At 36.4% G+C, this 26,646-nt stretch overlaps 1 protein-coding gene, 1 non-coding gene and 1 pseudogene across 6 annotated transcripts in view; 2 read left to right on the top strand and 1 right to left on the bottom strand.

Moving 5' to 3' along the window:
• SDCCAG8 (serologically defined colon cancer antigen 8) overlaps positions 1-26,646 on the bottom strand; it is a 198,933-nt gene that overhangs the window by 165,675 nt on the left and 6,612 nt on the right. For all 5 annotated transcript variants that reach the window (XM_025048495.1, XM_015591279.2, XM_006914259.3 and 2 more), the window contains exons 2-8: positions 22,501-22,653; positions 21,730-21,815; positions 18,219-18,332; positions 10,724-10,849; positions 5,885-6,025; positions 3,223-3,287; positions 347-535 (exon numbers count right to left, since the gene is read on the bottom strand). In XM_025048495.1, coding sequence (XP_024904263.1) covers positions 347-535; positions 3,223-3,287; positions 5,885-6,025; positions 10,724-10,849; positions 18,219-18,332; positions 21,730-21,815; positions 22,501-22,653 — 874 coding nt within the window. The remainder of the gene's footprint in view (positions 1-346; positions 536-3,222; positions 3,288-5,884; positions 6,026-10,723; positions 10,850-18,218; positions 18,333-21,729; positions 21,816-22,500; positions 22,654-26,646) is intronic.
• Positions 14,078-14,150, top strand: TRNAV-UAC. Its single transcript has one exon. It is a non-coding gene; the product is annotated as a tRNA-Val (tRNA).
• Positions 14,160-14,275, top strand: LOC112481738 (annotated as a pseudogene).

Below are 26,646 nucleotides of genomic sequence, written 5' to 3'. Positions count from 1 at the left end.
AAAACCTAAAGGATTCCTCTAGAACTCAGTTTTGTTAAGCACAGTGCTAGATTTACAATTACAAAGCCATAGAAATGAGCAGGAGTGTAAAGATTATACACTTTACTTTTCTCACTTCGAGACTGAAACCAAGAGAGAGAAAATTACTTGTCCAAAGTGGCATGTTACCCACAGTTGGTAGAACTTGCCTATTCTGTCTTCGACAAAACTACATGAAGGAACCTTTTAAAATCCATTTTATTTGAAGCTTCCCATTAATCACATGTAATTTAGCCTGGGGATAAAAGAACACAAAGTCCCTTTAAAAGTAATTTCCATGTCCCCAAAGATGTAGGCATGTACTTACTTAGTCAGTCTCTCGATGGTCTGTATGTGAACGTTACTGTGGGTTTGGGAAAGAACAGCTTCATGCTGAGCACATTTCAAACAAAGACCACCAACGCGGTTAGAAATATTCGTGGCAAGAAGTGACTCTTTGTGCCTGAGTCGCTCTTTAAGATCTTCACAATTTTTCTGATATTCAGCTAATTCTTTCCTAAAAAGAAAGGGGGGGAAAGTTCCAGTAAATGGCCAGGTGAAAGTACTCTGCTTCTCAATGGATCATCAGTGTGATAACTACTACTATTATTTATGTTATTTACCTTATGAGATGCTTTCCACACAATACCTTATTAATTCTTTTCACGACTCTGAACTGTGTGATTATCCTAATTGACACTGAATAAAATGAGACTTGAATATATTAAATAATAAGCCCAGGTTCTTGTAAAATATTGGCTCTCTTTTCACAGGATCCCATCTCCCTGACATTACATTATCTGCAGAACAAAACTAAAATTCCAATTGCGAATTCTCACTTCCCTTAATAAAGGGGAGGGGTGCATAGCACAACAACCTCGAATTGAAGGAAATACCCAATTTCAAGTGTTAACTCTTAAATTTATAAAGAGTACCTTAAAGGATCACCTAAAGGACATGGATTTTACCCATGACTAATTTATTATTGCTCATTTTTCTTCAAGAGGAAAAAACATTAAAAAGTTGTCAGACCATGAATTTCTAAAAGAGCTGCTCTAAAAAACAGCAGGCTACAGAAAGAAGTTATGTGGAACTCACCAGAGTCAAGATTTCCTAGGTAGTAGCCATTAGTTAGAAATATGCAGCTTGCTAAAAAAAAGGGCTGAGATTGTGTGTGTGTGTGTGTATGTGCGCACGTGCACACGCGTGTGTGTTTGTTTTTACTTTATGGCATAGTCATTGAATGAGGTTTTTCTCCAAGTTTTGGTAAAAGTCATCTTGGGCAACTGAGCTTCCTTGCGTAGGCATCCCTTTTCTACTGTATAAAAAGTTGCTCAAAAGGGAGAAAGTTGCCCTTAAGATCTTGGACTACTGAATTGCAGGCAGGCACTTATCTCTGGCTCAGTCTACTCTCTGTTGTCAGTTTCTGTTATACTCGGGAACACAGAGCTGTCCTGACTTGCTCACTGTCACAGAAGAGAAGCCAGCAATGAGTCGCCCACTAGCACACGCTACCTCAACTTCTGGGGTCCGAGGAGCTTCCAGGCAGCCTGGGGGAGGTGGGAAAGATCCACGGGCAAGCGAAAGGTTAAAAAAAGGGGTCAAATATGTGGTGACAGAAAGAAATCTAACTATAGGCTGTGAACACACAATGCAATATATGTATGCCTTACTGTTGAATTGTACACTTGAAACTTACTAGATTGCATTAATCAATGTCACTGTAAAAAAAAAAAAGCTGACTTAATGATAGTTTGAAGTTGAAAAAAATCGAGCTGTTTCTGCCCTATTTCCAAGATAATATCTCTGACATAATAAATTTTCTTTTTAAGTATCACGTAGAAAACGTCTGACTTTCACAGGCTTTGTAAAAAGAACTCTGGAAGCACATTCCAAAGCCCAAGGTCTCCATGACTATTTCTGTCAGGTGCAAGTTCAAAACACTCAAGTAGCCTTGGTGTCTTGAAATGGCAAAAAGAAAAAAAAAAGAAATAGTTACCATAAAGCCAGAGTTTCAGAATAGTGATTTTATTTCTTTAAGAAAATGCCTCTTTCAATAGTCTTAAATTACACTAAAAGAAGAGAAAGAAGCAGAAGGATACAGAGAGCAAAGTCTAGTTCATTTTAAGGCAGTGTTTTAATGTAATTAAAGATGGCATATTTGAATTCCAAGACAAAATAAATCGCATTACCATAAATATAATGAGCTAGAAATATGTTACTTTGAAAATAAAGAATCGAACCACAATATCAAAATATTACAAAGATAAAAAGTAAGAAAGCAAAATTACAGCATTTTTAAACATTAGGTTTCTTCATGAAAAAGTAAAAATCTCTATAGAAATCCTAAAATGAATAAAGATAAAGTATGAAAAGCATAAGAGCGTATTAAAATCAGTGAATAATAACATGTGCAATGAAAGCCATGAGTTCTGGTTCTTAGTATAACTCTAGTTATGTCTCTAAACAATACGTGGCCTGAAGATTTTAAATTTTATTCAAATGGGACGTATTAAAATAAAATTATAAAGACTATTTTAAAGTTTACTTGATTTGAAAATATCTCAATACTATTATTTAAAATAATCTTTAACATAAAAAAATAATTCCTGGTATCTTTTTGTATTAAAACAAAAAACATTCTAGCTCAAAAAGAAGGTCGCACTTAAATTTCTGGACAACAAATACATGATAAATCACTAACGATTAATCTATAATATATAGGTTTTATTGAGATTTTTGAAAACATCAAAAAGTACATGAAAACTCATTATGTATACTCAAATTTATCATGTATGCAAAAATGCTCAATTATATTATTGTTGCAATTTGAAAATTAGATGAAGAAAAAACCACTTGCATGTAATATGAAAACTAGAGTGCTTTATTTTCGCTATTTTAAAAGTATAATTTTTCTAAGAGCAGCTTGTGAGTCTTATTTCTATTACACAACAGTAATATTTTAAAACTAATGAAAAAACAAAATTTATTATTTAGTTCATAGTTCTTTGAAATTAAATTTGGAAAAGGACTTCACAATTTTATCTCCCCTTATTCTTTAATAACATGAGGAAATGTCTTATATTGCAAATAAAATGTCAAGTACTTCTTATATTGATAAAAGTGGGATTTCAGTAAACATTCAGATATATTTTAAAGTCATTATGCTTTTGCTATGACTTTAAATGGATGATAATACTTTACCTCAAGGACTTCACTTGAGATTCCAGGATCTCACTCTTTTCCCCATAAGTAAGTTTTAGCCTTTCCTTCAGAAAAGAAAAAAAAAAAAAAGTACATTTCCTCCATGTTCTGTGTTTCATAAGCACATTTAAATTAAATTGAATATTTTTTTCTTTTTTACCCAAGAAGAAAGAATGTGTCCTCTCAGGAAACACTTTTCCTAGTCCACCCAAATTTTTCTACATTTACTGAATGAATACCTGCAAAGAACTACTGAGTCATAAAATGGCAATAACTGACAAAAACATTTTTTTTTTTTGAAATTACATAAGTCAGGTCCTACTTTTAAAAGTGTGATGCTGGGAAAAAGCAATTTTAACTTATAATTTCAGTGAGGGCAAGGATCAAATCCTACTAGAATCCCCGATTGTGACTGCTGTATATTTGGCATACAATAAAAATACGTACAATAAATATGTATATAACATACAACTGGATGAATGCTAAAAGAGAAGTTAAGTTATAATCATATGATAGACCAAGCCATCTACAACCCTCTGCTAGTATCCAGTTATGATAAATATTTATTAGTTATCAAAGATGAAGATGTCTCTAACTTCAAGGAACTTAGATTCTAGGAAGAAGTAGAAAGACAGATGAACATTCAATTACATATAATTTATGGTAGAGATGTACAGAAGATAAAATGAAATCAGAGAGGCAGGAATTTGTAATTCAACCACAGAGCAGTAGAGAAAACTTTATGGAGGAGGTGCTAAGACTTAAAGGAGAATATCTAATAGAGCAAAAGGTACAGAGTTAGAGATGTGAAATGCTAGGTGGAAAGTGGATAGAGATGGGTTAAATAGGTAAGACTGGGCCGTGGAAAGAATAAAAATATTAAGACCTTTATTTAGATAACTCATGTAGTCTCCATGCAGAAGAGGCACTGGATGAACTCTGAAAACTTTTTATCAGATTTGAATCTTAAAGTTCTCTGAAGTATGGAAAAGGGCAGACCAATAAAGAAGTCATTGCAGATAAATAGGTAAGAGTAAGCACATAAATAAGAGTAGTCAACTGGTAAGGACGGAAAAGAATTTACTATAGAGCTATATAAAAGTAAAATCGACAGAATTTTATGATTGAATAGATATGGCAGAGAAAAAGACATTAAAACGAATCCTGGATTTCTAAATTGAGCAGCCAGGTAGCCAGGTGAATGTTGGTACTAGAGATTTTTTCAGACTGTTCAAGGGAGGTAAAAATGGAATCATGAAAATATTCAACTATTCAAAAGAAGGCAGAAAAAGAGGAAAAGGGGAACAAAATAATAGGGGCGGAAGGAAGAAGCCAAATAGCAACGCAGTGGATTTAAAATCAAGTGTATAAATAATCACATTTAAAAGGCGGATATTGTTAGGTTGGATGAAAAAGCAAAATTCAGCTATATGTTATCCACAAGAAACCCCCATTAAATATGAAGACACAAATATGTTAAAAGGATAAAAATATATACCATGCTAACACTAATCCAAAGAAAGTGGGAGTCAGTGAAAATACAAAAATATATATGCTTTTCTCCACCCCAGCAATGAGGACTTAGACAATGAGGGGAGGGGAGGGGAGGGAGGGGGAGGAAGAGGAAGGAAAGGAAAGGGAGAAAGAAAACTATCAAGAGAGAATGTCAGCCACAGAATGGGGAAAATATATTTACAACAGAAAACATGGCTCAAAGAAACAGAATAAATCAACAGAAACCATTTCTAAGAAACTATAGACATCAGACTTACTAGACAATAACTTTAAAAAACTATCTTAAATATGCTCGAAGAGCTAAGAGAAAACATGGACAAAGAGCTGAAAGAAACCAGGAAAGTCAATTATAAAAAGGAACTAAACAGAAATTCTGGAGCTGAAAAGTACAATGATCGAAATGAAAAATTCACCAAAAAGATTAAGAGCAGATGTGAGCAGAAGAACAAAGAATCAGCGAACTTGAAGATAGGACAATTGAAATGATTGAGTCTGAGGAGCAGAAAGAAAAAAGAATAAAGAATTACCATATTATCTAACAATTCTATTTCTAGGTATATATCTGAAAAAATTAAAAGTAGGGACTCAAAGAGATACTTGTGCATCAGTGTTTACAGCAGCCTTGTTCACAAGAGCCAAAAAGTGGAAACAACCCTAAAGTCCATCAACAAATGAATGGATAAAGTGTGGTATATGCGTACAATGGAATAGTACTCATCCTTATAAAAGAATGAAGTACAGGCTACAACATGGCAAACCTCGAAAACATTATGCTAAATGAAATATGACAGACAAATATTGTTTGATTCTACTTATGTCAGGTATCTAGAACAGGCAAATTCATAGAGACAGAAAGTTGAAGAGGGTACTAGGGGTTGGGGAAAGAGGAGATTGTTTAACAGGAACAGAGATTTGTTTAACAGGAACAGAGATTTGTTTGGGATGATGAAAAAATTCTAGAAATGGACAGTGCTGATGGTTGTGCAATGTTATGAATGTAATTAATACAAATGAGTTGTACACTTAAAATGGTTAGGTAGTGAATTTTCAAAAGTTCACAGTGCTAAATTTTATGTTATGTATATTTACCACAATAAAAAAGTACCAAAAAAATACATGCATAAGAGAAAAGCATCCAAACACTCACCAGTTCTAGCTTCCATCTCTCAGCCTCACCAGCAGATGCGGCTTTGAGAATATCTGCATTGCCATGGGAAAAGCAGCTCATGGCAGCTTCCTCCCCTCTGGAAACTTCACCTGTTGTAATCCAGGAATTCTGTCTGTTTCCCTAAAATAAAACATGCCAGTAATTGCAATTGACATTTAACCTTAAATCAACATGCATGCTTTACAAATGGAAAACTGATTCTTATCTGTGATGAAAGAATGAAAAAAGCAGATGCTTCTAAACTACAAATTAAGAATCGTTTTACGTTTTCCGGCTGCTAGGGTCATATTCCACAACAAGTCAAATTCCTACAGGTTCAGGCACTAATGTAAACGAGCAAAGAGGGCTAGATGCCAGTGTATTCAACAAATGAACTTATCTCTTACTTCTCTAATATATATACTCTTGAAAGACAGCCCTTTGTGTTTGTCTCACAATAATAATAAGAGTTAACATACATGGTGTTTGCTGTGTGTCAGACACTGTTTATGTGCTTTCAGTGTATTAATTCATTTAAGCGTTAGAACAACCCTGTAAATTTCATTGTGATCTCCATTTTGCGGATGAGGAAACAGTCACACAGAGTAACCTGCTACGAGTCACAGAGGTGGGAAGTGGCTGATAAGTGGCATAGCTAGTATCTGAAGCCTGGCGATGTGGCTCCATATACCCGAAATCACTATGCTCTTCTGCCTTTCCAGAAAAATGTTCACCTTCAATGAGAAAAACAGTCCACGGTGACAGACTGAACTGACATGTTGCCTGCATGTCAGGGGTTCACAAAGGAGTAGTGCGGACCATGACGAACTGTCCAAAAGAAGCAACTACTACTCATTTCCAGTCGGGGGCTGTCAATACGAATGCAAACTCATATTACCAAAAACCCTTTGATTTTTTTAAACGGATAAGCCAGACTTCTGGCTCATCCTTTGAAACATCATTGAATATTGATTTAAAGCTCGTCAAACAAACAAAACAGGCCTACAGATGGAATTTGCTGTAATCACTGTCCGCTGGCCACCTCTGGCACCCTTTCGACATTTGATGAAATAATCAACCCAAAGACCTGGGTAATTTATGTGGGCAACAAAAACGAAAATATTTATGTTCATTTAATTCAATAAATAATTATTGAACTGCTAAGGGCCAAAGATTACGAGTAGTACTCAAAGAGAGGAAAGAGCCCCAAACACACAACTATATACTTCAACGTCATGCTGGAATGTGGTAAACTACATTCATCCAAAGTAGAGTTCTGAGATTCTATTCCATATTCTTCTGGAACCTCAGTTTAATGCAAACATTTCTGTATAACACCTACTATGTCTGGGCACTGTGCTAAGAGCTTGGAGGGTAAAATGAGCAAGACCTATCATACCCTCAACGAGTTTAATGAGGGAGACAAACACCTAAGCAGATAATTTCAATTTAATAGAGGTGTGTATGGGGGACAATGCCATAACAGAGGAGGGACAGTAAGAGAAACAGGAGATTCAAGGAAGGTTTTCTGGGGACGCTCAGACACTGGTGTGATATCTTAAAGAATAAATAAGAGCAAGCTAGATGGGATGGGCATGCCAGAAAGAGAGGACATCATGAAAAAGTCCCAGAGGTGTGAAATAGGCTGGTGCCTGCAGGGGACTCAGGAAATTCAGCATTACTAGAGGTTGAAGCACAAGAAATGGGTGTCGGAAGGTGTAGCCAGAGAGTCAAGGGAGGGTCTGGAAAGTATGGCCTAACAAGCTTGAACTTGACTCTGTTGGTAGGGACAAATCTCCCAAGATCATTCAAAACTGCCTTAGAGAGCAGTGAAGGAGGGGGAACTGTTTCCCTATGGAGAAACTGGAGAAAGCGTGTAGACCTCAGATCGCTGACTTATGATATAAAATACTGTTATTCTTTGAAAGGAAGGGCTGGTCTAATTGACACTTTGTTCTTTCACAGATAGCTTTTAAAAGTTGAATGGTAGTTCACTAAGATTGTAAAAATCTAATTACATTTACATCCCTGAAGATTACTGAAAACTTTTCATTTCTTAATTGGGGAGAATGCTTAAGTGGAGGGGACGAGAATAGACATGGAAAAACATGGCTCAGAAATTTGCTACTTTTTAAAAAAAATCTCCTAGATCTTTGAGTGAGTATACATGCCAAAGTTTCTAATAAATAGCATATTCTAATACAATTTTTGAACTCTCGAAAAAAGCCCTTCTTGAAGAGAAAATCTGTAAGAAAAAGTGATGAAAAATGAGAGAAATGAAATCATCTTTAAATGTTGTAGTTTTTTAAAAATAATCTGCTTGCTTCTTCAAGTGCTAGGTCTTAAAGCTAAAGGTTACGTAGGCTACCACCCAAGTCCAAGGTTAAAACTCAGAAACAATGAAGAGACGGCTCTTCCCTTCTGAGGGGAATCTTTTATCCCAGGGCAAAGAAAGATGGTTTGGTTCAATATTGACAAGCTATTCCTAATTTATGCAGAAAGGCAGTAATATTTGAGGCTCAGCGGATGAATTTAGGGTCAGACAGTCCCATGTTTGCCATTTTCTACCTTTGTGACATCAGATCAGTTGCTTTGGTTACTTAACCACTCTAAATCTTAATTTATTCATCTGAAAATAGATATAATAACAGTGCCTTGTGCAGCTACTATAAAATTGAAACAATATAATGTAAATAAAGTGCTTGATACAGTGCCTGGAACATCATAACCATGAGGTCATCCACAAATGCTCATTATTACTATATAACTATTTAAGCTATTTTTTTAAGAAAGGTCTTAAGAAACACTGTAAATCTATATGCAAACCGCAAACAGCTTTAGCAAGATCTACCATCAATATGGCAACAGACTCATTAAAAAGAGTTCAGAAAAAAAAGATACTATCTTTTGATCTGTTCCTATTTAAGTTATTCTATAAGTTTCATTTACATTAAAACTCTCAATCCAGCACCATGCATAGGTTCCTGAAATGCCTCAATTCACCTATACAAGTGAAAAAACGGGGGTGACAATTCGGTAACAAAGTAACAAAGACGACTAACATTAAAATAGATATCAAGGCCATCAGACACATGTGTAACAATAGTTCAATATTTGCATTGTATTTTAGCTCCCGGGAATGTTTAAAAAAACACAAAAGCTCCCTGTGATTTTGTTCTTTCTATAGCTATGGCTGTGGTTTTCTTCAGCGAGTGTCCTTTGTTCTTACGGCAAAGCTCATGTGCTTCTTCCCTCACTTCCTTCCCCTTTAGCATTACTCACTTCTCTTGGCCTCTGATTCATTTGTCTGCCTAATTTCCTTTCTCACTTTACTTCCCCTTCTTCTACATCTTTGCCATTGTATAAATATTGAAGACTATGAATAATTGAGTCACTGCTAAGTGACTACATATTTGAAGAAAAGCAGAAGAAAATAAGTATTTGAAAAATGAGCTACTTCTAAGATGGCTGTAGCATCTTCAAATTGACATTAAAATCATAGACAACTAAGATGGAATTTTTAACTAATATTAATAATATATTCAGAAAAAGTCATATAGCAAAGGAAAAATAGCTAATCACAAACAGTAATTTAATTAGTTTAAATTAAATTAAGTAGCTGATCATGAACTGTAATTCTGAAATGTAACTGAAGAAAAATCAGTTGAAATACTAATCAGCCCACTCATTATTCAAAGTTAATACAATTGGCTACTTCTAAATAGCAAATTCTAACACGTAGAACTCAGGGATTACAAACGAAACATCAGGCCAGGTAAATAAAAAAAAATTTCAAAAACAAAAATGAGAGGACACCTAGGTAAAAGATTAAGGCACATATTTTTTTCTTAATAGAACGGATTTACTAATAATAACTCCATCTGGCCACCAAAATACCTTGCAAAGTAAAGCTGAAACAGGCAAGTATTGAAACTTCCTCATTGAAAGTTGAATTTGTCTCAAAAAACAGAGCGAGCTGTGATTAACTGCACCCTATCCCAAGAGGGAAAAACATTTTCAAGGCAAAAGTATCTCTGACAGATCATTAGGAGATACTAAGTTTAAACACTAAATATCATCACAAGAATTATAAAGATCATTTAATCTGCTGTTGTTCAAAATGTGGTCCCTGAAATTAGAACCACTTAGGCAACTTGTTAAAATTTCATATTTTTAACTCAAGGACTCAACCCAGACCAACGGAATCAGACCTGGAATCTGCACTGTCAACAAGTATCCCAAGTGATTGCTATTCACATTAAAGATTAAAACTGCTAATATAGGGGAGTCTTTTCAAACTGCCAGTAAACAGACAGAGGGCCCATGAGGTTAACCCATGTTTGAAAGCATCCAGCTTAGCAGGGACAATGAGAAAACGAACATTTTGATTCTTGGACCTTCAGACAGTGTTCCTTCTGCTACACCATGCTGCTAATTAGACTTAATTGGAATTCAGAGCGTAAGGAAAATTTAGAGAAATACAACAGACATCTAAGCTACAGTCCTGAACAGTTTCTGGATTTAACTATGTAACACACTTCCTGCTTTCATATCTGCTCTTTCTATAGTTAAAAAACATAAATGGTATGCTTGAGAGGAAACCGAAGTAGATAACAAACATCATTACATCATTTCATGTCAGGATCATTCCATTACAGTGAATTTTAATTTTTGAGGCCCCAAAGAATACCACCAGAGTTCTTTTGCCAAACTGCAAGGAGAGAATAAAGCAGTTCAGAAGGCTGGGGGTGGTGGGGGGGGGGCACAGGGGGCAGAAGGAAAGAGCAGGAGGGAACATGCACACCAAAATACCATTAGGATTTTTTAAAAAATGCTCACAGATGCATCCAGAAGTGTTTGTTCCCTCATTGTTTCCTCTTGTCTTTGAGATTTCAACTCTTGTAGAAGCCGTTCATTGTCAAGCACAACTACTTGTATCCTATTTTTCATTCCAGAGAGTTCTTCCTATAAAAAGCAGAAACAGATACCAAAAAGTGCTTTTATTTGTTGATTACTAAACAATTCAACATGATATAAAGCATGGAAGACTTATGCTCTATATCCATTCCCTGAAGTACTGTAATTACATATTTAGACAAAGCAACGGAAACATTAGTTAACAAACCAAGAGAAGGCTGGAGGTGTGTGGTAGAGAGACTGTTAGTAGCCTCTTCACAGAAATGTGTGGTCTCTGACAAATTTTTTTCTCCAAGAGATTAAGGCTCATAGAAAGGCTTTAATTAAAGGGGTTGTCTAAAAGACTTTTAAGAATGAGGTAGACTGCTGAAAACTAAGGTAAGATATATTATTACTCATGCTCAAACACTAATAACTTGTTGAAAATTGACATAAGATTAGTAGATAAGAGAGGACTCCGAGATAAAAGGCTTGGAAAGCTACAGTGATTATCTATGAACTGGTAGCCAGATAGAGGGAAGTTATTAGAGAAATAGTTTGGTGGAGAATTCTGAGTGTTTTATTGGCTTGGCAGGGCATAAAGAATTATAGGTAAGTAACAATTAGAATAGTGATTGAGTAGCATCTCATTTTCTGAGAAACCACCAAAAATATCAATATATTGATGGTACAAAACTTAATCTTTTTTACTAGTGTAACCAGAAACTATTATGTGATATAGGCAAAAACCATTCAATTATTTTATTCAGAAAAAAAAAAAAAGCTGTAATTGAAAGCTGTGATTTAAAAAATATTGCAGACTTCCAATTTTTGGTCTGGCATGTAATGAGCTTATAAAATACCGCTCCCATCTCCCAAGAAGAAAAAGCCTGAACAAACTGAAATATCAACCACTCTTTTTAACTCCATCAGAGAATTTAAGTCATAGAAAAAATTGTTATCACCCAAATTGGAGAGACAGACAGATGCTCCTAAAAATCACAGCCTACCAGAGCAGAAACACTCGAGCAGAAACTCCAGGGGAACAGGTGCCGGAGTAGGAAGATGTAATGTGTGACTGATGAAATCTCAGTGAAGACACATCTCAGGGTTAAAAACTACAGAGGAACCCAGTGTTAGGGGGCTCCTACACTTTTGTAAGTTTTATCTCTAGGACACCAGGTTCTTACAATCAAAACTATAGAAAAATCTGCTCATGCTTCCACCAGTAGGAGAGGAAAAGCAGCCATTTTGAAATATGCCCAAAGCACCCTGTTCTTAAAAAGGCCTGCCTCAGGAGAAGCAGTTTTACCCTTTTACCAAAGTCTAAAAACTGTTTTTTTTCAGACCCTAACTGACCAGGGGGAAGGGAAATATCCAACTCTAGTTCCCTCTAGCTTTCCTGTCTTAAAGGAAGGGGAAGACTGAGAAACATTTGTGAAGGTCATGGTCAAGGGCACAGACTGACCTAAAAGGCTGAGACCTAATCAGAGGACTCGCGTATGCTTCCCTACTCACCTAACTCACCACCACATCAAAAGGGCTCCTACACAACGACGGGGGAATGAGCTAAAATAACTGTACGGCTCACAGCGTATTAAGAAGAATTCCTGAGAGAATCCCAAAGACTACAGGGGAGACAACGACCAGGACACTAGAGGAAATTTTAGCCTCTGACACCTACGGCAATAGCAAACAGTAGAAACTGCCTAACTCCTAGCTAGGTAAACATAAAACCTCATACTAAATGCCTATTTCCCTCGGTTCCTTTTACCCAGTACATCATGTCCATCATTCAACAAAAAATTAGAAGGTGTACTAAACTCTTAAAGCAATTTAAAGAGACTTGAACCAGACTTGGATATGGCAGAGATGTTGGAATTATCAGATTGGGAGGTCAAAATAACTATGATTACTATGCAAAAGAGTCTAGTGGAAAAAGTGGACTATATGCAAGAACAGATGGGCCACTGAAACAGAGAAATGAAACCTCTAAGAGAGAATCAAAAGAAAATGCTAGAAATAAAATACACTGTCATAGACATGACCAATGCCTTGAAGGTCTCATTAATAGACTAAACACATCCAAGGAAATAATTAATGAGCTAGAAGAACTGTCAACAAAAACTTCCCAAACTGAAATGCAAAAAGAAATAAAGAATGAAAAAATAACAGAATACCCAAGAATTGTGGGACAATTACAAAAGATTTAATATATGTGCAAAGGGAATTCTAGATGAAGGAGAAAGATAAAGGAGAAGAAATATTTGAAGTGATAATGACTGAGAGATTTCCAAAATAAATGATAGGCCCCAAACCACAGATCCAGGAAGCTCAGAAAACACCAAGCAGGATAATACCAAAAAGTCTACACCTAAGCATGTAAATGGCAGAAAATCAGACAAACAGAAAATCTTGAAAGCACCTGGGGGGTGTGGAATCTTACCTATAGAGAAGCAAGAATAAGAATTACATTGGACTAATCTTCAGAAACCATGTAAGCAAAAAGAGAATAAAATGAAATATTTACAGTATTAAAAGAAAAAAAATCCACAAACCTACAATTCTGTACTTGGTGAAATTAACCTTCAAAACTGAGGGAAAAGTATTTTCTCAGATAATCAAAAATTGAAGGAATTTGTCACCAGTAGACCTGTCTTACAAGAAGTATTAAAAGAAGTTCTTCAGAAAGGAGGAAAACGATATAGGTTATAAACTCATATCTACAAAAAGAAAAAAAAAGCATTAGAGAAGAAATATATGGAGATAAAATCTTTAATTTTTCTTAATCTTAATTAACCTATATATAGATCATGTATATGTACAATTTGCTCAACATCATAATAGCAACAGTGGATGCAATGATTATAGCTTATGAATAATTGAAATGAATAACAGCAATGTTATAAACAATAGGAGAGAAGAATTGAGAATACTCTGCCCTACCTCTGAAGTGGTAAAGTGTTATCTGAAAGTAAAATTAGATTAGTGGCAAGTGTAATTGCAAACTCAAGGACAACCACTTAAAAAAGTAAAAATAGAAGTTCAACTGACATGCTAAGAGAGGAGGAAAAATATAATCTTATCCAAATACAAAAAAAGCAATCACTTAAAACCAGACAAAGCAGAAAGAGTGGAAAACAAACAAACAAAAAGAACAAAGGCAATGAATGGACAACAATAACATACATGGTTGATATTATAGATATACAACTGTATCAATAATCACTTTAAACTTCTATGGTCTGAACATACCAATGAAAAGACAGAGTGAATAAAAAACAAGATTCAGGACGTGGTTCCATAGTGCAGTGGTTAGCACGTCTGCTTTACACGCAGAAGGTCCTGGGTTCGTGCCCCAGTGGAGCCATGGTCCATGGTCTATGGCCATGCCACCCTGAACAAGCCTGATATCTGATCTCGGAAGCTAAGCAGGGTCGGGCCTGGTTAGTACTTGGATGGGAGACCACCTAGGAAGACCAGGTGCTGTAGGCATAAATAAAAAAAAAAAAAAAAAGGATTCAAGTACATGCTATCTACAAGAAATCCACGTTAAATATGAAGACACAGATAGGTTAAAAGTAAAGGGATAGAGAAAGGAAAGGCATACCATGCCAACATAAATCAAAAGAAAGCTAGAGTAGCTATACTAATTTCAGACAGAGCAGACTTCATAGCAAAAAAAAATATATATCAGGGATAAAAAGGGGCATTACATAATGGCAAAGAGGTCCATTCTCCAAGAGAACATAATAATCCTTAATATGTATGTACCTAACAATAGAGCATCAAATACATGAGGCAAAAACTAATAGACCTGTAAAGAGGAACAAATGAATCCACTATTTCAACTGGAGATTTTAACACCCCTCTATGAGTAATTGACAGATCTAGCCAATCTGGCAAATTGGCAAAATATCAGTAAGGACATAGTTGAACTGAACAACAAACCATTAATCAACAGGATATAATTGACATTTATAGAAGACTTCATCCCACAACAACAGAATACACATTCTCCTCAAGCTAACACAGAATAGTCACCAAAACATACTAACATTCTGGGTCTAAAAACACATCTTAAATTAAAAAGAATAGAAATAAAAAGTATGTTCTCAGACCACAATACAATTAAATTAGAAATCGGTAACAGGAAGAGAGCTAGAATACTCCCAATTTACTTGGTGATTAAATAACATTCTCTTAAATAACTTATGGGTTGGTCAAGGATAAAGTCTCAAGTGAAATTTTTAAACATTTTGAACAAAATAAAAATAAAAACATAACTTATCAAAATTTGTAAGATGCAGCAAAATCAATGAAAAACATTAGAAAAGAAGAAAAATTCCAGATCAATAATCTAAGCTTCTGGTTTAGGAAACTAAAAAAAAAAAAAAAAAAAAAGGCAAATTAAATCTGAAGTAGAAGAAGATGACATAATAAAAATTAGAGTAGAAATCAATAGAGAATAGCAATAAAAGCTAGTTCTACCCATGCTAAATAAAAAAAAGAGAGAAGACACAAATTACTAATATTAGAAATGAAAGAGGGGTTATCACTACAGATCCCATGGATATTATTAAATGGATAAGAAAGAATATTATGAACAACTCTATGCCCTCAAATTTGATGATCTAGATAAAATGGACCAGTTCCTTGAAAGGTACAATCTACTAAAATTTACAGGAGGAGAAATAGATAATCTGAATAGGCCTACATTTATTCAAGAAATTGAATCAGTAATTAATAATCTTTCAAAACAGAAAGCACCAGGCCTACTATTGGTTCACTGGTGAACTCTACCAAACATTTAAGGAACAAATTTTACCAATTCTCTACAATATTTTCCATAAAATACTAGAGGAAATACATCCTAACTCATTTCAGCCAGTATTACCCTAATATCCAAAGCAAATGAAGACATTACAGGAATGGAAAACTATAGACCAGTATATCTCATGAAAAAATCTTCATCAAAATATGAGCAACTTGAATCTAACTATGTATAAAAAGAATTATACAACAGGACCAAGAGGAATTTATTCTATGTATATAAGGCTGGTTCAACATCTGAAAATCAACATCTGAAAATCCATTACATCAAGACAGAGAAGAAATTTATTCTATGTATATAAGGCTGGTTCAACATCTGAAAATCAACATCTGAAAATCCATTACATCAGCAAGACAGAGAAGAAAATCTTATGATCATATCAATAATGCAGAAAAAGCAAGTGACAAAATCTAGTAGCATGCAAGATAAAAACTCTCAGCAAACTAGGAAGAGAGGGAAACATCCTCAATTTGAAAAACATTTGCAAATAACCTATAGCTAACATCATTTTGATATTAATGATGAGACAATACATGGTTTCCCACTAAGATCAAGAACAGGGCAAGAATGTTCCCTCTGATCACTGTTATTCAATATCATTCTAGGAGTACTAGCTAATGCAACAAAACAAAAGGAAATAAACGCTATCCATAGTGGGAAGGAAATAATAATAATAATAATAACGATAATAATAAATCTTTCTTTGTTCACAGATGACATGAATGTCTAGGAAGAGAATCCCAAAGAATCAAAAAAAAAACCAAAAAAACTGCGAGAACTAATAAGTGATTATAGCAATGCTGCCGATTACAAGGTTAAATAATACACAAAAGTCATATATTAGCAACAAATAATTAGAATTTGGAATTAAAAACATAATACCATTTACATTAACACCAAAAACTGAAATACTTTGGTATAAACCTCAGAGAATATGTGTAATATCTACATGATGAAAACTACAAAACTCTGATAAAGAAATCAAGGTATATCTAAATAAATGGAGAGATATTCCATGTATATGGATAGGACAACACAATATTGTCAAGTTATCAGTTCTTTCCAACTTTAACTCTAGATTCAACACAATCCCAAGCAAAATCCCAGCATGTTATTTTGCGGATATTGACAAACTGATTTTAAAGTTCATAAAGAGAGGTGAAAGACCTAAAAGAGCCAACACAATATTGAAGAAGAATGAAGTTAGAAGATTGATACTGACGTCAAGACTTACTATAAAATATAAAACTCCAAGACAGCATGGTATTTGCAAAAGATCAGACAGATCAATGGAACAGAACAGGCAGCTCAGAAACAGACTGACAGACACAGTCAACTGTTTTTTGACAAAGCAGTAAAGGCAATTCAATGGAGACAGCCTTTCAATAATGCTGCTGGAACAACTGGATGTCCACACCCAAGGAAAATGAATCTAGACACAGTTATATCTTACACAAAAACTAATTCAAACTGGGGCATCAAACTAAATGTAAAACACAAAATCATAAAACACTTAGAAGAAGAATAGAGAAAATATTGGGTTTGGTGATAATTTTTAGATATAACACCAAAAGTACAATCCATAAAAGAAAAAACTTGATAAGTTAGACTTTATTAAAATAAAAATCTTCTGCTCTGTGAAAGACATTGTTAAGAGAATCAAAAGACAAACCACATACTGGGAGAAAAAATTGCAAAGACATATCTGATAAATGAGTGGTATCTAACATAAAAAGGAACTCTTAAAACTCAACAATAAGAAAATGAACAAACTGATTGAAAAATGAGCAAAAGACCAGAGCTGCTACCTCATAAAGAAGGTATATAAATGGAAAATAGGCATATGAAAACAGTTTAAATGTCACCGGGGAATTGAAATTCAAACAATGAGATACCACTACACTCTAAAGTCCAAAACACTGACACCACCAAATGGGGCAAGGATATGATACAAAAAGATATCAGTAACTACTATAAAATATCACATGATCTGATGCATTGATATAGAAAAACAAAAGAAAGGAAGAAAAACTATAACATTAATATATTTTGGGAAGTCAGAGGTTTCCAATGATCGAGTGATATATAACTGTCCAGCGCTACGAACCGTAAGTGACACATCTGGTATCTTGATCATTACTATCAATGTCCCCATGAGCCACTCTTAGCATTCAAAGTCAAAGTAAGAACCTTTATACTGACAATGGAGCAGGTTTAGTGTAGCAGCTTAGAATCTCTGCTTGCTGCACGCCAGCTTCGCTAGGTCAGCAGTCGTGGGAGAATGATCAGTGTTACTATTCTAAAGACTTTGCCATCAGCTAAGCTAAAGTAAATGGGTGGAAAGGAAAAATTCTAAAACATGAGATTATATTATCAAAATATTAGACATAGTTTAGTTATGAACTACTGGGAAATCAAGCAATCAGAAATGGTATGTTCAAGGGTATATTATTCCCACACCTGATACATATCAGTCTTTCCAAGCATGGCAACTGTCACTGTATGGCTATCAACATGAAGGCTTATAATGGCTAAATTTCATACAAGGTATCATTAATATAAGCTTTCACTATGTTAGGTTTAAGTTTTTAATGAGAAACTTACCTTGCAGAACTTGACTTCTGCCTCTAAATGATGAATGTACTGAGACTGGTCATTGATAATAGGGACAAGATTATGTACAGTAGGCATATTGGTTTCCTCATATTCTGATGACCCCTAAGGGGAAAAACAACGACAAATGAAGCATGTTTGGATTAAGCAAAGAATCAATTAATATCATCTCCATCCCCAATTTAGCATTGATGTCATACAAACATAGACTAGATCACAACGTGGCTAATAGCATTTATTTCACTATCCTATAAATTCCACAAATAGGTAAAATTCGGGAACATGAACATCATTTTTTAAAGATGGAAAGTGAAAGTGGTTACGAAAAACACATGGCAAATGGAAAGATGCTGGGGTAGTATAACTGGCTTGAGAGGAACTGCCTATTTGAGCCCTCTGAAAGTGTGACATCTCATTCAGTTATGCTGAGGCAAAGGGACATCTCTCTTCAATAAAGCGCCATGGAAGAGGAGTGCCGGCTAAAGCTGCAGAACTGCTGGCGGATGAAGGGATGTTTTAGACAAGTGTTTGATGCCAAGTGTGTGTCAATGAGTAAAATCCATCTTCAAAGGGTTTGAGTAGGAAAAACCCACTTTTTCCCTCCTGCGTATCTCCTTTACTTTCACAGAGTACACTTCGCTTCTGACACTTCTGGTCACCGAATATGTGTGCGGGGGGCAGGGGGGAAGAAGGGGTCTCTCTGTTATGCCAGCTGCGTGTCTTTGCACTTGACTCGAAGTTTACATTATCTATCTACAGACAGCACCAGATCTCACAGGTTAAGGGCTCAGCCCACGAAACAGTCCCACCCCACTTCAGATGCCAATCACAAGTCCAGGTTGTCACCTGTGCTTCTGACTGATCGGCTATAAATCTGAGGTTCCCATGACCGCCTCGGGTTTGATGAATTTGCTAGAGCGGCTGACAGAACTCAGGGAAATATTTAAGTTTACAGTTTATAAGAGGACACGATGAGGATATGGATGAATGGCCAGATGAAGAGAAGCACAAGGAGGGGTCTGGAGGGTCCTGAGTGCAGAAGTTTCTGCCGCTGTATGGTTGGAGTGTGTCACCCTCTTGGTCCCTAGGGGTGTTCACCCACCTGGAAACTCTTCAAACCCTGTACTAGAGGGACTTTAGAGAGGCTTCCTCACGTGAGTGTGATAAACTCCATTTCCAGCCCCTCTTTCCTCTCTTAAAATTCCAAGCTTCTAATCACGGCTTGGTATTTCTGGTGACCAGCTCCCACACAGAAGCCATTCAGGAGCCCACCTAGAGTCACCTCATTTGAACAAAAGATGCTTCTAGTGCTCTTATCAGTTAGGAATTTACAAGGGTTTTAGGAGCTCTGAGCCAGGAATCGAGGGCAGGGACCAATGTGTATGTTTCCTATCATCTCACAGGGGTCCGTTAGCAAAGAGGATGCACACGAATCTGAGAGGTGCCCTGCCTGCCCTGAGGGGTCCAATGAAGAAACTTCAGAAAAAGTGTTAATTCAGGTCACGTCTGCAGCATTTCTGGAACTGACTTTTAATGTATATCTTAACCTTACCCTAACAGGATTGTAAAATTTGTAAAATTATATGTCATACCATGATATTAAAAAAAAAGAGAAACTCAGGAAAAGGGAAAATGAGGCTCAAGCGGTTAAGCGAACCCACAGGAAAGCTTCAGATGAGACACACAATCGTTTTGCTTCTCAGTCCAGTAGAAATTGCAAAAACAAAAAGCGGCTATCGGGGCTGAATAATTAAGTAGATGTTTGCTTTTTGGCACATTTAAGAAATGTAAAAATCGAAATAACTTAATTAAATGAATTATCTCTGGTGAATAGAAAGCAGTTAATTATAGTCATTTATATTAATAGAAATGGGTCCAGAATATAGGCAAATATGAATTAAGTATTACTTACTATGTGTATAGAAGAGATAGTCTGTGTAAAAAATAGAATAGCTAATACTGAGTGGAAATGTTCAGATAAGATCATTCGTATAGACGTTAGAGGGCCTATTATAGTGTGGATATCCACATTTTGAAATAACAGTAATACCTAGATATATTTTCCATCCCAACAGTGCCTCCCTTTCACTCTCAAGACGGCCACATATTTCTGATCTGTCATATTAGCTATGAAACGTGCATTCTAAAGGATACAATCTTCAAAAGCTACTTATTATGGCTTGTAATCATTAGATGTAGGCTGTACACATTTGGAGGCTAAGCTCCATTCTTTCACATAGCTCCGTATAAACAGACCTGTGTGTCTGTAAAGTATGTATAGTATATCCTGACGTGATGTTCTTGACGATCTGGATTCAATCAGCTCGTGACGGCACTGCTCAGTTTTATCTTTAAAATATTAATAAGCATGTCTGAGCAACTTCCTCTAATAGATTGAAAAGTACTCTGCCTAGTGTGTGCTTAAGATCTAGAAACTAGGCGTCAACGGTAATAAATTCGCTGAACGATGAAATGTTTTATTGAAATTATAATTTACACTTATAAATGTGAAATAGGAGTATGAAGTGCGTTTCTATAAAGTGAGAACTAAGCATGAAAGTATATGTCAGGCCGGAATGAAGTGTTAATATGGGGGTACAGTTACGACGTTTTAGCTGTGAGTAAAGGGGAGTGTCGTGTCTCCATGGTTTCCGGCACACAGCCTTGGTATCCAACTGTCACATACACGGAAAATGCAAGGTAGTTATTACTGCTATGATGTGCTATATCTGTGTCATTGTTCATAGGTTTCCAGAGAACTTTAAATATATAATCTTATCTTATTATTACAAAACTCCTATGAGATAAGCATAATATCCTTCTAGAGACTATGTGATGTACCCTAGACAGACCTAAGGCCTACATTATCATTTAGGCCATTTAAACCTGGCCAAATCTTTCTCTCCCACCTCCTCCTGATACCTATCCTTCCTTCACACCTACCTTAGTTAGCCCTTAGCATATGACATGGCTTCAATCAAGAATATACTATCGAAGCCATAGCAATAAAAAACAACTTCAGAAGAAATAAAGTGTAACTTTTTGTATCGCACAATTTTACAACCACATATTTTAAAATGCAGAATAATATTATGCACTTGGTTTTGACATTCATAATAAAAGAGTATTACAAAGGACTGCTAGAATTATAATTAAGTAAATTCTAAAAGTGATCAAATACAGATATAAACCTCTAAAAGAGAAATGGCTACTCATTTCCACATTTTGTTCCTTTTTTTATGTTTGCTAACAGTGGTGAAGTAAATTCTCCAAACTATTTCCTCACTCACATTTTCAAGTAAATAATAAATGTAAAAATCAGGATTCCGTCTACTGTAGATAAATCTCTTTTCTTCATCCAAAATAATCAGAGAAAAGGTCATTTCTTTTAAGGCTTATACTATTAGAATGCCCTGCTCAGAATTTGTCTACAACATGTACTACTAAAATGACACTCTTATTAAAATATAGTTAGAAAAATAATGCAAATGTTGATACTTACCAAAGGGGACATTTTACGTCTTCTTGATGGAGATACCTCACTTTCCTTCGATGCTTGTTGGTGCAACAAAGCTTTGAGCTGATTAACTACAGGGCAAAGGCAATGGGTTTATTAACTTTGAGACCCATGATTTATCATCACCCATCCATCCTTCTATCCATCCAACGAATATCATTGAAATACATATTATGCATCAAGAACTGTGCTACTGACTGGGGATGCAAAGACAAAGATGAGAAAATCTCTACCACTTAAGAGCTAAGAATTTTTTCACTAATAGATATAAAACAATGTCATAAGTTTGTACGTAGACCTAGAGCCATACATAGCGGTGCAAGAAGAGGAAGCACCTTATCGTGCCTGTTTTCACGAGGCAATAACACTGTGAAAGATGAACAGGAGATCACGAAGCAGAAAAGGGTAAGAAAAAGTCCAGCAGAAGGCACGGCACATGCAAAAGCATAGGAGAATGGCCAGCAGGTTGGTCTGCCTAGAACATGGCTTGCAAGACGGCTGAGAGCAGGATAGAAAAATGAGGCGGGAGAGGTAGCCTGGAGCCATCTTAAGGAAATATTGCTATAATGTACCAAGAATTTCGGACTTCAGCCTATAGGTATTGCGAAGTCAAAGGTAAAAATTAAGCCAGGGAATTATGTTAGCTGATTTGTGTGTCGCGAATAAAATCCCAGCAGCAGAGTGGAGGACAGATGGAGCCTGAAGAAGTCGCGGTGCGTCTCCCGGCCAGGACTGAGGACTGACGTTCGTACTCACCAGCATGGCTGTGTTGCAGCTCATGCCAGGCGGCTGCAGCGTCCTCGTTTCCTCCACTGGCGCTAAAAGAAGGATCCAGTGCATCGTCCCCAACAGTGACATCACCTTCTTTCAGGGCACTTTTCAGCTGGTGAAGGCTTCTATGTGCACGTTCTGCAACGACACAATGACAGTGCGGCCAGTGAAATCTGGGGGACCATGTGTGAACTCACTCAAGGCAGCTTCTAAAGGAGAAGCAATTACTTCTGATACTTAATGGAAAAAAAAGCGGAGTTCTGTTTCTAGCTTGCTGATGAACACGCTGGAGGAAGTGAGAGAGGATTAAGTTCAAGGGTTAGAGGTTAGACTTGATGATCTCCAAGGTCCCTGAGGCCTCAGTGGTTGACATTCACTATATCTAGGACTATCAGCAGGGAGGACTGAATGGGAGAACTCCTCCCCTATCCATACCCCCCACACCCAACATTACCCAACCAGTGGAAGTGCTGTCCTTCCCCTCAAAGCCTGAGACTTCCCGTCTGTGCCTGGAGACAGGGATGGGCAGGCAGAACCAAATAGAGGACTCCACTACACCTAGCTCCTGCCCAGGAAAGCCTCCTTGTCCCTGTGGGCCTGATGCCCCTCCCCCGCCAAGAGACATCCAACTGCCTGACCTAGTTTTTATCAAGATTTGAATAACTAAAGTGCTTCTAGTGGCAGCCTCTGTAACACAGCCCTTTGTATGTACTGCTGGCCGGTTATATCTCCTGTAGAAATTCTTGGTTAGTGCTACTGACTAACCCTAGAATTGAAGCTCAAACTCGCCAGCATATACTTAACATAAATAGTCTAAAATGAAGTATTTTAAGGCATATGGCTATGTAGTTCATCTCTAATAATAGCCCCCAAGAAAGCCAGCCTCATTCCCTTGTCCCCTCCCAAGCTGAAACTCGGCAGGTCTGAAGACAGTAGAATGCAGCGGGAGTTAACGCCACGCCAGACCAGGCCTCATCTTCAAAATGTCTGCTAGGTTCTGCTTCCTTCCTCTTGGAATGATTGCTTCTGTGAGCCCCAAGCCACTAAGGAGGAGAGACTGTGAAAAGGCCATGGGAAAAGGAGAGGCCCTGGGACCCCAAAGAGAAGGAGCGGGGCCTCCAGGTGACTCCAGTGCCAGAAACTGTCCAACTGCAACACATAAAAGAGGCCAGAAAAAGTGCCCTGCTGAGTCCAGTCAACGCACAGATCTGTAAGAGACACTAAAATGCTTTTAGTTGTTGCTTTCAGCCGCCAAGTTTTGGGGTGGTTTGTTGTGCAGCAATTGATAACTGAAATAATTATGCAGGGAAATACTAACTCAAAAACATTTTCAGCAAAGGATTCAAGTCTTACATTAATAACAGAACTATATTAATGAAACTAGTGATGACATTACTAATAATTCTACCCTACTTTATGGATATTTTTACATGAATAACTGGAGAACCAGGCAATCAATTGGTAATTTCATGAATTAAGTAAGGTCCAGTTACTTTTTCAAGTTTGAACCCGTTTCTTCTAATCTCATGATCGAATTCACTGATTCCAATCCAGAACCAGAAAACAGTAAATATATATTTTTTAAAAATGTTCCTTGTACATTAGAGCTGAGACCCAGATTTCAGTCACTATTTTCAAATTTTGACATCTGTATTTGAAAGTTACTTTTTAATGCATTAATTATTTGTCTGCACATTTACATATATATGAGATACATATTACTGAAATTTATGTTAGAAAAAGATGAATTCCCACAACAGGGTCCTGTACGGCTATTATCTAACTATTTCAAAAGGATTCCATCCATCTAAACAATTCTTAAGTTCTTCAGAGGAGATGGTACTTTCCCGCAGTGAGAGCAACTCACAGTAATGAGGGCAATGAAGTTCTTACTCTCTTCCACTCTTGGCCCTTTCTTGACAATTTAGACCTCAGGAGACAACGCTCCTATTCCTCGCTACCTCAATGGGAACCCTAGAAAGCTACAAAACTCCTATGTTTTTAGTACCAATCATTGTTGGGAATAAGTTTATAAACATATATCCTACAGACTTTGAAAGACGGATTCCACTTTCTCCAAGTTCATTAATTTCAAAATATGGAATAGAAAAAATAACCATAACTTAGTAGAAAAAATATAGACCCTAAATGTACCCTATATTACAAAATATCTAATATAGGTTCTTCACTTACAGAAACTCACTTTCTACCTTGATTAAACTGAGAACAGGTCTTTCAGGTCAGAGTTCAACGTTGATTGAACGAAATTCTATTACCCATCTACACAGTAAATTTATCACTACATTTTTCTCCACACCAATCCTATTTCTACACAGATCTTTCTCTCACAGGAATTTGGTGATGCTTACTAACCAGACCTGGTCTCCTCTTACTCATCATGAGTCTAAGAAAAGTCCAGAGAAGATGTATTCCTGATTTTAGCAAATAAAAAGCAGCAACAGTTTTCCCATAATTTAGTATTTTCTAAAGAAAATACTAACTTACGGAAAATCAAACTGTTACATGATAAGCAATTTCATTCACAGAGCTTCGGCTTTATGCACTTAAATCTATGAATAAAGCACTTATCTTTACTGCATCCATTAGAAAGGAAATGGAGGTGTGACTAACATTAAGTGTGCTCTGTGTAGTTACCAAATGACTTCACCTCTAAGACAAAGGATAATTATTTATTTATACCTAATCTGACTAAAAGCTAATAAGCTACATTAGGAAAAATAAAGAAAACCTGGAAAAAAATTGCATAGTTGAAAATCTCTATAGGTAGAGTTCTTTCATCAGATTACAGGGATGTGTAGTTTTATAAGCCCATTTAATAGCTTTTCTAATGTTCTTATTTCATCTTTTAGCATTTATAACACTCAAAGACATGTTAAACAGCGTCATGTGAAATACTGAGATATTAAACTCAACAGCTACCCCAAAGAAAAGTGACACCCAAGGCTTGATGTTCTTTTGCCATCACTGACTTCAGGTATGAGGATCAGAGAGGAAGAGAAGGAATGTGCTAGAACTATGTCCTAAAACTAAAACTAACGGGTAAGTGATATTTTTAAGTCATTTCAAAACTACATTTCAAAACATATATTATACACTTCACAGACAAATAGAGTTAATCATTATTCTGAAGAATAATAACTTTCAGATGATCCAAGACAGATGAAACCCCATTGCTCTTCAATTGGAGCCAGTGCAACTGAAGGCCCCACAACATTATTCAGAACTCTTCTCCCCAGATGCAGTTATTTACTGCTTCCACATGAGGAAACCAGATTAAACAGGAGGTTCCAGTTATTTTCTAATGGGCAAAGCTTTATCTGCCTAGAACCAAGAGGCAGAAAGAATACTCATTTCCTCCTCTCTCCTGAGAGGGCAAAGAGGGTATTTCACAGAGCATCCTGATTTCTTCTCCCCAGCACCAACCATGGGCTGAACATAAACTTAATTATGAATACAAACACAAATAAGACCTCTGGGTCCTACAAAATCACACGAACATAAGTGTAAGTACAGATTTCTGCTAGTCTACTATCCAAACGTTACCCAGTACAAGGAGCACTGAAAAGGTTATCGAGCTGCTGACTGCTGACAATTTAGGTCTGTCTTCTTTATTTTTGTACTTATTTTATTTCCAGTTTCCTTACTTGTAACTCCTAGCTCAGCACCGGGCCTCTCTTCATCAAGATGTTTTTTGAACAAAAGGCAAATATGTCTCAGCCTAGGAAGGATCATCACTTATACACATACTGTGAATTATTAATTTCTACATTCTCCATCTGTACTGGGAGATGTGGAGAATTATCCTGGTGACAGAGAGGGGGAACCACACCCTGTGAAGCGCCCAGCTGTCTCTGAGAAAACATGCAATCGACCAGACCTCCCTAGGCTGAGACACGAGATGCAGCACCGTTCTCAAAACAAGCTAAGACTAGGGCATACAAGCAGAAAAATGAGACCACAGCGAGATAAGAGATACATGCGTTTGTCCGTACTTGACTGGGCCTCAGCCTAGTTCAGAAGATTTCTGTCACTGTTTACCAGGGGCTGACAGGTAGTATGACCAAGATAAAACAGCATAATCCAAAGTCAGACAAAGCCAGTTTTGTCAAT

The sequence above is a fragment of the Pteropus alecto genome, unplaced genomic scaffold, assembly GCF_000325575.1.
Source record: "Pteropus alecto unplaced genomic scaffold, ASM32557v1 scaffold115, whole genome shotgun sequence".
NCBI lineage: Eukaryota > Metazoa > Chordata > Mammalia > Chiroptera > Pteropodidae > Pteropus > Pteropus alecto.
The sequence above is the reverse complement of the archived record's forward strand: the minus strand, read 5'-3'. Positions and strand labels throughout refer to the sequence as shown.